This window comes from Macrosteles quadrilineatus, unplaced genomic scaffold (genome assembly GCF_028750875.1).
Source record: "Macrosteles quadrilineatus isolate MER2022 unplaced genomic scaffold, UCM_ALF_1.0 Scaffold_7__1_contigs__length_78375512, whole genome shotgun sequence".
Classification (NCBI taxonomy): domain Eukaryota; kingdom Metazoa; phylum Arthropoda; class Insecta; order Hemiptera; family Cicadellidae; genus Macrosteles; species Macrosteles quadrilineatus.
In genome coordinates, this window is record NW_026542600.1 from 26,936,572 (window position 1) to 26,950,761 (window position 14,190).

The 14,190-nt window shown below is 37.2% G+C and overlaps 2 protein-coding genes across 2 annotated transcripts in view; both read right to left on the reverse strand.

Annotated features, from left to right (window-relative positions):
- The window catches only part of LOC128998163 (uncharacterized), a 35,611-nt gene extending 31,222 nt beyond the window's left edge, over positions 1-4,389 (reverse strand). The window contains exon 1 of the mRNA XM_054424175.1: positions 4,211-4,389. The gene's annotated coding sequence lies outside the window, so the exon portion shown is untranslated. The remainder of the gene's footprint in view (positions 1-4,210) is intronic.
- A 6,807-nt stretch (positions 4,390-11,196) lies between these two features.
- Positions 11,197-14,190, reverse strand: part of LOC128998394 (alanyl-tRNA editing protein Aarsd1) — a 44,038-nt gene continuing 41,044 nt past the window's right edge. The window contains exon 12 of the mRNA XM_054424508.1: positions 11,197-11,879. Coding sequence (XP_054280483.1) covers positions 11,744-11,879 — 136 coding nt within the window. The 3' untranslated portion in view covers positions 11,197-11,743. The remainder of the gene's footprint in view (positions 11,880-14,190) is intronic.

Here is a 14,190-nt window from a genome sequence, read left to right on the forward strand (position 1 = left end):
AATGGCAACAGATATTGGATTAGAATGTATTTTTGACATTTTAACACATTCAGTTTAAAGTTAACATTTGGACTATCATGTTCGAGTGTAATTTTGTAAAGCATTGACTTCGACTTCAGCATATGCTTTATACGGTGGCAGTTTTATTGTTCCTATATATTGTTCCTGTATAAATATTATAGATGTTAGTAAATCTGCAAACTGGGATTATTTCCAAGTCTCTGGAAGTGGCGCATCAAGTAGTGTAGTTTTATTTGCGGTCAAGTGACCGAAGGAAAGATGCATCAACTGTTGGATTTCCATAGTTTTAATTTCAGTTGAAAAACAAACACAAAAAAGAATTCTCTATACGCCTATTAGCATTTACGATTATTTCACTTCCTACAGCATTTCAGCTCTAAATCACTGTTATTTTGTTTCCTAATCGTGTTGTAAGACGATAACACTGTAAAATAATTATTTCAATGTTCATATTAACCTTTTAATTGGCTAGGTGAAGAGTCATTAAACAAAGTTAATAAATGTACGGGAAATGAGTTTCTGATTTACAAATATTAAAGAGGGCAGTATAAGCACGAAATTGCGAAGTAATCATGTACAAAAACTAACGAATCCCAAAATTTATGTTGTTTAAAATATTCTTTTTTCATGGGTTTGTTCACTAACATTTCTCGGTTAATTTCATTATATGAATGATACTAACGTTATATATTTCTGTTAATACGAAATACTGTTGGCTATAGCAACTACTAGTAAGGTTCTGCAAGATTTGTATATAAGTTAAATATAGGCTAATTGGTTTTGAACGTCCAATTAGCTTAATTCACGGCCAAGAAACGCACCAAACTTGTTTATGTCTACATGTCGAAATCTGTAATGCAGTGAAGGAATCCATAAATACACCAGTATATTTATATATAGCTCAGTAAGGACAACTCAAGGTAATCCTATAATGTTTTGATCCATTTCAAGCAAATACTATTGTATGGATACAGATTATAAGTCACGAAGGTATACATAAAATCACATCAGCTGATTAAAAAAAGACAGTGTTGTAAGATTATATGACGGATTAGTAAGCAAACGGGATGAAGACCTGAAGGTGGATTTTGTTGTAACCTAAAAAAGTATATTTTGGGAGAAGATATCTTTTAAGATACCAATTATTTTTAAATAGACCGAGTGTAAAATACTTTTGGTATTATATCTTGACAGATTGATTGATTTGCAATCAGTTGATTTGGTTCACAATGTTCGATTATCATGGAAACTGTAAAATTTAATGGGTTGGCGTCCAGTGGATGTATTTGGATGTAAAACGGAAAAGTGCATCAAGTGAACAAGAGCTTTGCTTGTCAAATGATAACCGGTACCAAAAGAGGTATTTACACTTCAAATGGTCAAAGATACGTAAGCACGCCACCGTAATAAAAATATAGATGGTACGCGGTTGGCCTAGTTAACTAGAGCACGGGATTTCCGTCTTTGAAACAAGGGTTCAAATCCGGTCAATCACAAATTACTCATTGTATCCTCATCTTGAGTACTTTGGGCCTACCTGTAGTTATGGGTCCTCCTACGGAGAAAACAAAAGCTGGCGTTTCTCATACGAGGGTAACTTGTTATGTTCGAGAGCTCACTTCATTAATGATTTTGCGTGGGTTGATTTTGTTGATAACCCAATGTTTAGCGTCTCAGACTTTGATGCGAGAATGACGGGTTCAACTCTCGGCATATCAACAAATATTTGAGGGTTTTAGGCGTTTCCCTAGAAAGAGTGTGTTATTATTCTTCGTAGCAAAAAGAAGACATGCGATGGTTTTGTATTTCACGAAACAATTTAAATATTAAATTTAAGTCTGCAAGGAAAGTTGCCTAGGCATTTTCTGCAACAGCGAAGATAGGATATTTCCAGGAGTGCCCCTCATCCTCCGAGCAACACGTCTGAACGAAAGTCTGCAGCAACGCATCGATCTCTCCACGTTCCGAAAGCGATTGACTGTTGATAATGAAATTATTACAAAATACAAACAGATAGGGATGCTGTTCGTGTCCGTAAGATTCAGCCCTACCTGAAGGAATCCAGTAGGATTACTGTTCTCAAACCGGTTTATAAAGAGAGGCATCGAAGCCGCACCGAATCCTTTCGAAGGTATTGAAGTAAAACCATTAATGTTAAGTACAGTATTTTAAATACAGATATTTTTGAGTCAGAATATGCATTGTATCGGAATTGAACGGACAACATTATTTCGAATATTTTAATCCGATTTAGACTATTTATCTGCAGAAAAGCTCTTGAGGTAAGTTTCTCAGTCCTTTGGCTCTTAATAGAGTCATGGGTCTAAAAAAGAAAGAAATATTTCTGATTCATCTCCTTGGCCAGGAATTAACATATGAAGAATAGGGGTGAGAAATACATCTAATAAAGCTGATAAGCTGTACATAGTGTGTAAGTGAGTAAATGTGGCTTCGCTACGGTACATACATCGACTTGTATCAATCGTCTGCTTCATAGTAATTGTGACCAAGGTACACCATCGTCGTCTCTTCACGAATGGTGATTAAATCTTAAAAGCCACCGATTTGGGTCCAAACAAAACTAAAAAATATTTAAGTTTTTTTTTTATTGTAGAGAATTAATGGAAAAGTTTGAAATATTGTTTAAGGCAAATATTGCTTTAAAATACCACCCATATGATACGAGTTGTAAGAGGCTGAGACTATGTTAATTTACTCTTAATTTCAGAGGGATTCCTGAATGAATAATTTCTAAAATTTTAGACAAACTAATTGTTGTTTTTTTTACAGAAATTCTCAAAAACAAGTTTTTATCATGATGCATAGCTAAAATCTGATCTTTACTACCATAATTAATATTTGGATGTCAAAATCCACTAGTGTCACAGATTTGTCAAAACTACGTTGTATTAGAATGTAGTTTTCTAGGAAAGGAGCTGTTGCATTGACACAAGACTTGTCGAATGCATTTCAACTTTTCCCCCGGTCACAGCCGGTTAATTCTCTTGGTACTCCTTTTACAAAATCAGCACACGTTTAAAATTCTGGCTCGAGTGTGCAAGCGAGAGGGAGATGGAGAGAGAGGAGTGGCGGCCGGTTCGGCTTGGATCGCCGTGTTTCTGGGCATCCCGGTCAATGGGGCCCAAAGTGAAATCTGCGCCCATGCGGCCTGCGGTGTCCCGCTTGCGACCGCACCAGACCCCGCCCAACACTTGACTGATAACAGCATGACAACACCAAACTGTGAACATGCCTATGTACTACTACCTCATTGATACAAGTAAACCCGTTGACTATGGATCGAACTAGACATCCCTTCCCCTGCAGTTGAGCCGCAGAGGGTCTGTTGTAAATTACCGATCTATGTTGAAAGCCAAACTAAAAACAGAATTTTAGCAGCAGCCCATTCAGTGAGTCGCTCATTTAGTTATGTTGTATTGGAGTCTAATTTGGCTACAGCTGGTCCATGTAGATGTGATATCTATCGTGATATTTAATAGGAATTCTACCTGTGTGTGGTCAATGTTAATTGATACAAACTACTTACAAGTGAGAATAATATGCACCCAATGGTTGGATGTAAAATTAAAATTTGTTATTTATAAACTTAAAACTATACGTCCTAAATAAACGAACACTAAAACGGACATGATCGCAATCGTCAAGATTTCAAATTAAAAAAATATAGGTAGCCTAAGGAAAAAAATAAAACACGACAATGAGCAAAATGATTGACAATAGAGGTTGTCAAAGGTACAGAAATGTGTAAAAAACATTCTGTTAAATAAGCCTAAATATTTTAAAAACTGACTACAACATGCAATTATTTACAATGGTTTTCAACAAAAGGTATTAATATGGTACGGGTAAAACTATTTGACATACATCACTATTTAGAAGTCGTCTGCGTCATTACGGCGGACTAAGTTAGAAAAAAATACAAACTACTAATAAATGCCGACCAAACGTAACGCGTTCATGGACAGTGGATCTTTTTGTATCCAAACACTAACCTTTGGAGACACAAACTGTCAATAAAATTACAAAAATATAATTAACTTATGTCAAGTTGTTTCTAATGGATAGTAATCTAGTGTCATTCGAGTAAATAACACATAGAAAATGCACTACAAAAATATAACTGGTGTAATAAAAAGAGAAAAATATAAGAAGTGATGGATGCACTTACCGGGCAATGTGAAAGTTAAAGTTCCTGAGCACTAGGCATACACGACACAGACTATACACTACACTGAGACTAGCGAGCAGCGCAGCGAGTAGCGGACACCTGCTAGCTGCTAGCAGCAATGCACCCCCCTCCCCGCAGCAGCACTTGTACGACATACAGGAGGGGAAAGTATCGCATTTCTCTGCCACCTCTACGTGGTTTATACCCTTAACTTGTGAATGGACCACCTCGGAGCTCTAGCCAATACCCAGTGAAGTTCACAAAGGGGACTATCATTTGTGGTGGATTCAGACTTTGAATATGTTCGTAAACAGATAAACAACTCAATCTCAACCGATTTCTGATATTACAATAAGTTGTAACTCATGTAGGCCTATGTTGGGTCTAAACAAAAATGTTTGCTGCTTCAAATCCCTGAAGTCATTCCTCACTGCCACACGCAGATATGATACAAGGGAAGGTCCATAAGTAGTAGTCCATAAGTAGTAATGCTTGGTTGATGAAGGGAATAGATATTGTGTGCTTTAAAATTTCACATAGGCCTACTTCTAACTATATCATCTGTAGGTTTATCTCAATATGTGTTTTATTGAGTACCCGGCTGACCCAAACACCCACGGATTCCTCGGTGTAAATTATTTTTTTCAGACAGTTTATTTTCAAATTATGTGCTTTACTTATTCGTATAAAGTAATTTGAACATTGGCGAAGATAGACGAAGAGAAAAGTACTTAGTCGAACTCGAAATCTCAATGAACCCCCTTCTCACTAGTAGCAAACACAGAAGGGTCCCTTTAGAACAGGAGTCTCTAACTTTGGCCCGCGAGCAGTTAATTCCGGCCCTTTGAAAACCAGCATGGGTTGATGAACAATTCTTTTTAGTAGCAAACACCGATGATCTTCTCCCGCGATCGCGTAAACACCTGTGCTTTGGCGGTCTCTGTAATACCGAGATAGATCGTCATCGTCTCCCGCGATCTCGGCAACACTCGTCACCGATGATCGCAATTTCATTGCGACGTTGAAAGAGAATCAATGGAACGCCGTCATTGAATGAAGGGTAGGCCATAGGATATTGATCGAACTCGCGGCTTATACCAGAGTCAAGTGCAATTCACTGTCATTTACCTGTTGTCAAGTTCAACAAAATTCGCGTACAATTGCCAGTCTCCCGGTCGGCTGGCTGACGTGTTATACGTCTCTCACTTGCCAATTTGTTGGTACCTACTGTACGGGAAAATTTGTAGTAAACGTGTACTTACCGAGATAAATACAGATCCACCTAGTTAAGTGGAATTTGGATTCAATTCTAATTGTCAACACTAAAAATTACAACCCTAAATGAGCTGACATTTTAAGTGGCAAATGCAATATTCTCACTAAAAATGATTGTAAATTTTACGCTTTACACTTATTGTAAGCTCCTGTATTGTAAAGTTTTTATCACCATTACAATTAAAACTTCAACGAAGTAAATTTTGTGGCACTGTAGTCTGTAAAAACAATATTTATTATATGTAGTCCTGTGTTTTCATTAGGCCTATCTGAAACTTAGCAAGCCAAGAAGTTGTATAAAGGATAGCAAATACAAAATGATCAAGAAAATATCAAAAACCAACACTAAATTCTCAATTAGTTAACGACTTCGTGGGTTCATGGGAGAGGGGAACTTTCTGCAATGAAAAATTACTGGCCAGCCTTCCCTCCAAAAATGTACAATGTTGGTTGGAAACCCCTGCCTTAGAAAACTAGAACTATTTTTTCCATTGCTGCTAAGGACTTGAAAGGAAGTTGTCTTACGAAACAGTGTTTACTCAGGATATGTTAATGGGATGCAGAAACTGAGATGTTTTTGGATCTAGACAGGTATGAGCCAATCATTTCCAATCATGATAAAGTAATATCTGCATTCAAAAATAAAGCTCACATTTCCACAGCTAAAGATGGTGTTCCTTTTGCTAACCAAAGCTCTTTTTACTTGTGCAAAAATCAGTCAAATCATGTTAAAACCATCTAAATTTATGCGGAAAAAGCTACAAAGACACATTACTCTGAAATTGGTCTATGAATGTTGCGAAGCAAAGCATAGGGCCAAGATGCTTCAGGGTTGGTGCCAACTGCCCAGTTATGGGCAGGGACCTAGTAGTTATAGCTACATAAAAAATTAACATTATAAATTAATAACCTAAGCATAAGTATCTTATAATTACTGCATTTATTTATTTACTTTTATGATAAAAATTTAGTTTGCTTTGTAATAACATGCTTGAGTTATAGTTTTTTAGCAGGTAGCTATCATACATTTTGAAACCGTTATATTTTGGAAGTAGCTACTGTTTTCCAACCTCCGAGTTTGGATGCAGCAAATAGACTTCATTTTGCATGTCTGAAATTACACTGCTTAGTCTCTTTTGTCTTGTTCCAACATAGGCTACAGCAAAGATCCAAATTTTTATTGAATCAGATATAAAGAGCCAACTTTCTCCTCAGTCTTCATTATTCATTTATCACACAGTTTAGTCTCACCCAAACCACTTCCCTCAAGGGTAGTTATCTGTTAACCACACATGAGGCCTATTGTAAACTGGCAACACCGAGGTACCCTAGCCAACCCCCAGATCTCTTCTCTTCTTTGTACTGGGTTCGATGACTACTAGCATACTTCTTCTCTCTTCTTTGCTTTGCTATTGAAGAATTCTTCTTTCCTTCACCCTTCCTTACCTTCTTTTTTAGCCAAACCTCAGTGATGGTGTCAAGCAACCAGTGCCAAAAAGGTGAATGCCACTGGGCTCCTCAGCAGGGGCAACCTCTTAGAGTAACAGTCTTACTCGGGCATACAGGGCTCAACCTTCAGCTTCACAAGAGTTGATTGGTGAGAACGTTATGGTTTCTAAAAAACCTAAGTCCTACCAGAACCAAAGCTCGATTCAAATCTGGAATCTGCATTGCCAACACTTCAGTTGTTAGCTCATTCAGAACAAGACCAAGACCCATATCTCGAAGAAGTCCCCAAGACCAGAGAAACACCAGAACCATCTGTGGGTCTGGATGTCGGGACAAGGGGGGCTAAGCACCCTAGAGGTGTAACGGTCACTCCACCCTTGGCAGAAGGACCTTCAAAGAAGGCCAGAGGTTTAAACCCTAGGTCTGATGAGAGTCAAGACACAGGAATGTATCAGCAAACACCTTCAGACTCTAGGAATCATCAATGACAACCAGGAGTATCGATGCAACCAGTCCAATGAGACTGAAAAGCACATCATTCTGGATTGCTACAGACTTGGGGCTAGAAGGGCTCTGTTCGGACAAAAGCAGCCAGGTGATGAACCAGACGCTAACATTGGGCAAAGCTCCCGGACCTGGTCAAGGACACGGGCATAGGCTTACCTAGTTAGCGGCAAGTGGGGCATGCACAATAAGCTTCGGTTAACGTGCTGGGACCTTGAGTCCGCTAATGTACAATACAATACAATACACCCAAACGACTATCCCAACGCTTGTATTCGTCAACTTTTTGGCTTCAGGTTTTGGCTTTAACGGCGAGAGCCAAAGGAGTATTTAGATTCTGCATACAAAATAACGCAAGACAAAAAACACAAATAAACAAATAGTAGGGTAACCTATACTGCCCTACTGTTTCATAATGTACATTTGATTGCATCGTAAGACATTTTGAAATCCAAACCCATCAACATTTTTACTATAAAAGGTATAAAATTACCTGGGTACTGCCAGAGTGATCCTATGTAATCCTTATGAATGGCACGTTTCAAATGACTAAATCCTTTTCTTCAGATCTTCCACAAGAAAAACTTTTTATAAAACTGTCGCTTCGAAATGGTTGTCAACAGTTTATATAAGGAACATGGACACATAACTTACCATGTGCTTACACGCTTAAATGTGACGTGTACACTTTGCTGTGTGCCTAGACAATTTTAAAAATTATTTAATATCCCGCTGCATGCGAGATAAGGTTAGTGATATGTTTTTTTGACTGCAATAAGAAACATGTTGGCTGCAGACATTCATTGACACATGACTGAAGTTGATGGCTCTAAGGCAATGCGTAAAGGTTAAGTGCAGATATGAATTCGGGAGTTTAAAAATGGCCGTGAAAATGTCCATTTCAGAAGGAGATTTTGTTTTTGGAGGGTACCCAGACTTCTCACAGACCACAAGACCACAAAGGTTTTCACAGCCATTTTTCCACTCCCTAACCTATTTACATACTTTACCCTCACTCATTGTATTAGGGACATAATCACAAATTGTACACAATTGTGGTAAAAAAAATTATCATTGACCTTATCTAGCAAGCAGCGGGAGATTCAATAATTTTAAAAATGTTCTAGACACAGTGGCGGATCTAGAACAGTCACAAGGGGGGGGGGGCGAACCAGGGTGTCTGGGGGGTTTGGTGGTACCCCCTGAAAAATTTATGTAAACTAAGTCTCCAAAATGGCAGTTTTATACAATTTCTTTGTCCAAAGTTAGTGTGACAAATTATTTTACGCAATGTGTATGCACTACTGTATTACATGCAGTAAAAAATATATGTATATGTATGCTCGAGGGGGGGGGGCGGTCGCCCCCTTTGCCCATTCCCTCTGGATCCACCACTGTCTAGACAACAGCAAGGTGTTACACGTCAGATACAGAGATGCTAGTGGTGCCATTATGTTCACCAATGATGCCAGTAAGTGGACAAGAGAACTACAGCGCTATAGACAAAAACTGCCCTTGCTTAAAAAACGACCCTCATATAAGCAACGTCAAGTACAGAGACGATCATAATTGGCGGATCTGTCCACGAAAGGAAGCCACAGGCTCGTAAGACCCGCCTATAAAGCCACACTGTTATGAGTCTTCACTCACGGACTCTGAGTGGATGTCAGCGCCATCTAGGCGGGATTTGGCCTTAGAGGTGTTCATCAGGCATAATCCCAAGGATGGTAGCTTCCCACCACCGGCCGCTCGACTGAGTGCATGAACCAAATGTCCGAACCTGCGGTCCCTCTCGTACAGCAGGATTACTATTGCAACGACTTGTCATCAGTAGGGTGTAACTAACCTGTCTCACAACGGTCAAATGTGTTAGTAAATAATTATGTAATGTATTGGCTGAAATGCATCAACTACTAACACACGACAGTAACATAATAGGCCTAAGTCAAGGATACATGTTTGGTCAACAACACCACAAGTAGTATTGTTCAGTAACAAGTCCGTTAATATATTCAACTGTATAGTTATTTTAAAACTATAACTTGTGTTGATTCTGCTAATAATTGGTGAGATATGTTTTATCAGATTGATAACAATAGAGGTACGATACTTTTTGCAAAACTGGTCAATATAAATAAATAAAAATGCCTTTATTTAACAAGCGTTCCTCAGTACATACTGCTTTACAGGATAACTCTTGTCAATTTCATTACTAATACTAAATAAAACTAATAACAGAAAGTACATAATATATTTACAAAATTTGAGGTCCTTCATCCACAGCTGTCTACACATTTCCTTTGGCTTATTTCTAAAGGCTGGAAGACCCAGCAACTTAAGATCACAGGGGAGGTCATTAGACAACTTGGGCCCAAAGTATGAAAAGCCCCTCCTGCCAATCTCCAGCCTCACTCTCGGGAAGTGAAACTGCTTTTCCTGTCGAGTATTGTACAGAGACACCCGATCGCGGGAGACCACTCTTTCCATGAGGTAAGCTGGTTCTTTTTTTACCAGTACCCGATGAACCAGAGTGCAGGTTTGCATCCTGCATACGGCTGCTGAGGGCAAAAGACCGGCAGTTTTTTCAAATTCAGATATATGATCGCGTTTCCGCAGACCATATAGAAATCTTATTGCGGTGTTCTGAGGTTTTTGAATCCTTTCCATGCCCTCATTTGTGATAATGTTGCCATATGCAGGAAAACAGTAGTAGAGCACTGACAAGACAATTGATTGAATCAGCTGAATCTTGGCTGTCTCAGGTAGGATGGTTCGGCATTTGTACAGACCCCGAGTTGATATTCATCGAGTTAAGCTCTCATTGGGCAGCATGGAAGGCTTTTCATTGGTTAGGGAGTTCCGCCGAGGAAGCTAGCCTGACCTGATCAGATTAACGATTAACCATGAACAATCCAAACTCAGCTATCTCCATGAAATAATAAAAAAAAAAACTTTGTCATATGCACATTGATAAAGGGTTACGTTGGGCAGGTTTGATTTACCAATGTTATTAATTATAGACTAAGAACAAAGCAGGACCGAGGGTGCTGCCTTCAGTGCCTTGGTTCACACTGTAATCGATCTTTCTTGGATAACTATTATATCACAATATTGATACAACTTGATGACTGTAGCTCAGGTAGCTTTTCAACCAATAAAAAGATATACCATTCACACCTAAGCTGCATAAATTTTAGTAAGAACCAATCAATTGTATCGAAAGCTTTAGGTAAGTTACTAAATATGAATATTTTTGTCTTGTTTTTAAATGATAGCTTAGCTCTTTATATAGGTGTTTTTTGGTAATGAAAATAGTTTGTCAAGAATGGATTTTTCTCTTCTGAATCCAAATACTTTAAAATGTTATTCTCCATTAGAAATGTTTTGAATTGAATATTAATACATTTATCTAAGATCTTGGCAAGTTTACTAGCAAGAGTAATTGGTCTATAGTTTGCAGAAATATTCTTTGGGTGGAAAAACTTTCCTGGTATTTGGAAAAAGTCTGGATTTTTCATATTCCTACAAGAATATTGTTGTTAAAAGTCAACAACACACAGTCAAGTGACGAATATTTCTTTTGCACTTTAGTTTGCCCTATCTACAATGGGATGACTTTCAGATACTATACACTTTATATTACTGTAACTAAAAATTAACGTAATTTACCTGAAAGTTATTACCCAGTAGAAATACAAACAAAAATTAAATAACCCAGGCATTTTGTTAAAATAAGGAATTGTAAAAATAATGTTGGATATCAGAAAAAAATCTTTATTCGTCCTAAGATACGAGTACAAATGATTTGTTTTAACAGATATGTGTAACAGATAGGTGTTCTGAGGTTTTTGAATCCTTTCCATGCCCTCATTTGTGATAATGTTGAGGATTTTAACTAAAACTTTGAATACAAACATTCCCATAGCTATTCAGCTGAACTTCAAACAGCAATGAAAATGAATTTCAAAAGTTATGATGAACCATGGTGAAATAATATTCTCCTTGGAAAGTAACTACAGTAAATTAATTTTTCCCCCCTAAAATTATGAGGTAAAACTTTATAGAGTGAACAAGTTCAAGCTGAAACATCCTAAACTGACCACAATGCTAAGGGAAGATTATATTTTTATTTTTTTACTCCATATTTTTACCCTGTATTTACTCAACATTATTTTTTTTTATTTTTCATAGTTTAACAATGACTAGAATCGTACACATAGGATAATAATACTTAATATTTCAATATGCATCTTACACATGTAAAAACAAAAATAAACAGATAATAAAAACTCCAGCATTACATATTTAGGCTGAGCGGCATTGAACAGTAAGGGCCTCCCTTATCAAGTCTTCAACTCTCTTCTTGCAGCTTAGCCGTGACACTTTAGCTTGAAATTTATTTCCACTAACAACACCTTTGCCTATTAGCACAGAGCTCACTCTGAAAACAAAATAACAAATCAACAATGTTTACCCAATGATAACACCTTGTATATATGTTATTGATGAATCCAATTATAACCCACATGATTAAATCCATTAACGACTACCACCATATTGTTGAGCCTTTGAATCTTGACCAAAAGTCATATGTATTTTTTTCCTATTCATGGTGTCATTCATGTAGAAAATGAAAATGATCCTGCAGATACCCAGAATTTGTACCGAACTGAGGGATCACACTGAGTAATCTATATGGGTTCATATAATTTACTTTGGTTGTCCGGCTGAATCACCAATTAAAGTCATAAATGTTCCTCAACAAAATAATAGTGTAGGTGGATTGTGGAGTATATATGATGGTATTTACTGACATCTTATTGCAGCAACTGAACAAGAGTACACAGTATAAGCGTAAATATATGTTTTAAGTGTTATAAGACATTTCTTTATTTACTTTCTGTGAGCTGCTAAATCTCAGAAGAGACCTTTAATTTTGCTGGCTGGTACAAATGATGTGTCTGTGAACTCTCCTCGCATTGTTTATGAAAAATGGAAGGTGAATTGGAAAAACTTAGTAAAGCAAGACCAGTATGTATAACAACCATCCCGTTACGATAAATCTTCTAATGACGTCATTCAATAAAACATGGCTCAAGCAAATAACGACATCCAGGAGTGGGTTGCTTGCATTAACAATACAACATACATATTATTATTGATTGTGACCTCTTTGATAGGCAGCACTTCACACGCCACGTGATGCACCTAAAAAATGATGGGAAAACGAGGCTTGCCTATTTGATGATTGAATTCGCAAAAAATGTATTTGAATGTACAAGTTCAAAAGAAAATGAAAGCCAATTTCAATCGCTCACCACTGAAGAGGGAATAGCTACTTTCCTAACAACAGTTTTCAGAAGAAAAGATCTATTGAGGTGACTGAGAGTAATATGGCAAATATTCTTAGACTCAGACATGAAAGAAAAACAGTAGGTTTCGCACACAGCATATCTGCGGACTTCCATGACCCCCGCCACATGACTGCTGGTGTCGCGGTTATTGAAAAAAAATTTGTAGTAAGCCTACCCATATCACTGATTTGGCCACGGCATGATAAAACGAAAGACTTTAAAATAAAAATGCACCAATCTCTTGCCTCATTTGACATTGTAAACCTATATACCAATGTCCCCTTGAAAACCACACTGGACATCGTTCATGACAACCTAAACAAACATTCAAACTTACTACCTGAAGCAATAAATGAAATGTTACAACTACTAACTGAAGTACTCCGTCAAAACTATTTTACTTTTAATGGTAAATATTATTTACAGAACGACGGCCTTGCTATGGGATCGTCACTATCAGGTATCTTAACTGATATCTACTTGAATCACGTTGAAATTATAATATATATTTTCAGATAAAAACAAATACAAAGATAAAATACTCATGTATTATACAGGGTTGGTACTGATTTTGGAAAATGAAATTCCCTGACTTTTCCAGGTTTTCCAGACTGATATTATACTTTTTCCAGGAAAAAGTATAATATCAGTCTAATATCAGTCAAGTATAATATCAGTCAAAATATCAAATAGTCAGAATCGAGAATTATTAGAAAAAATGTAGGCCTAAATAGTTTACTCATAAAACCAATAAGAAAAGAATTAAACATCTGGAATCTGGAAAATTAAGAGTACCAACTAACTTAACCTCACACTTTATGTTCTACTTGGCCTTGACTTGACACTAGCAGATAGACGATACGGTGCTTCTGATACTGATATATATATCGATATTTTGCTTGCGATATCATCGGCTTATATCGGAAGAAACATGTGATATAGGAAAAATAACTACCATGCTTGTACCGGAGACAAAAAGTAATACCAAACTAAACTATTAAATGTTTCAACTAACAGGATAACATTTTTTTTATAAACTCCTACAAGTGCAGTTTTTTTTAGTTTATTAAAGGTTGAATCAGTATTGAAAGGGTAAAGGTGTTGAACTTTTCAAAGACTATACTCCGGGAAATAAAAGTATTATTAATAAAGAAGGCTTGTCAGAATCTGAGTGGAAAGACAGTATAAAAATGATTGCAAATGTGGTGCCAGTGCGTGTTCTCCACAGCAGAAGTCAGGGCAATAACCGCTGCAGGCATGCCTGTGGTGAGATTGAAACCCTTGCACATGCCCTTGGCTTCTGTCCGTTTGGTGAACTTCTAAGAATCACTAGGCATCACAAAATAAGAAGTATCATAGCAAATGCCTTCCGAAAAAGGTATAACACATGGGAAGTGC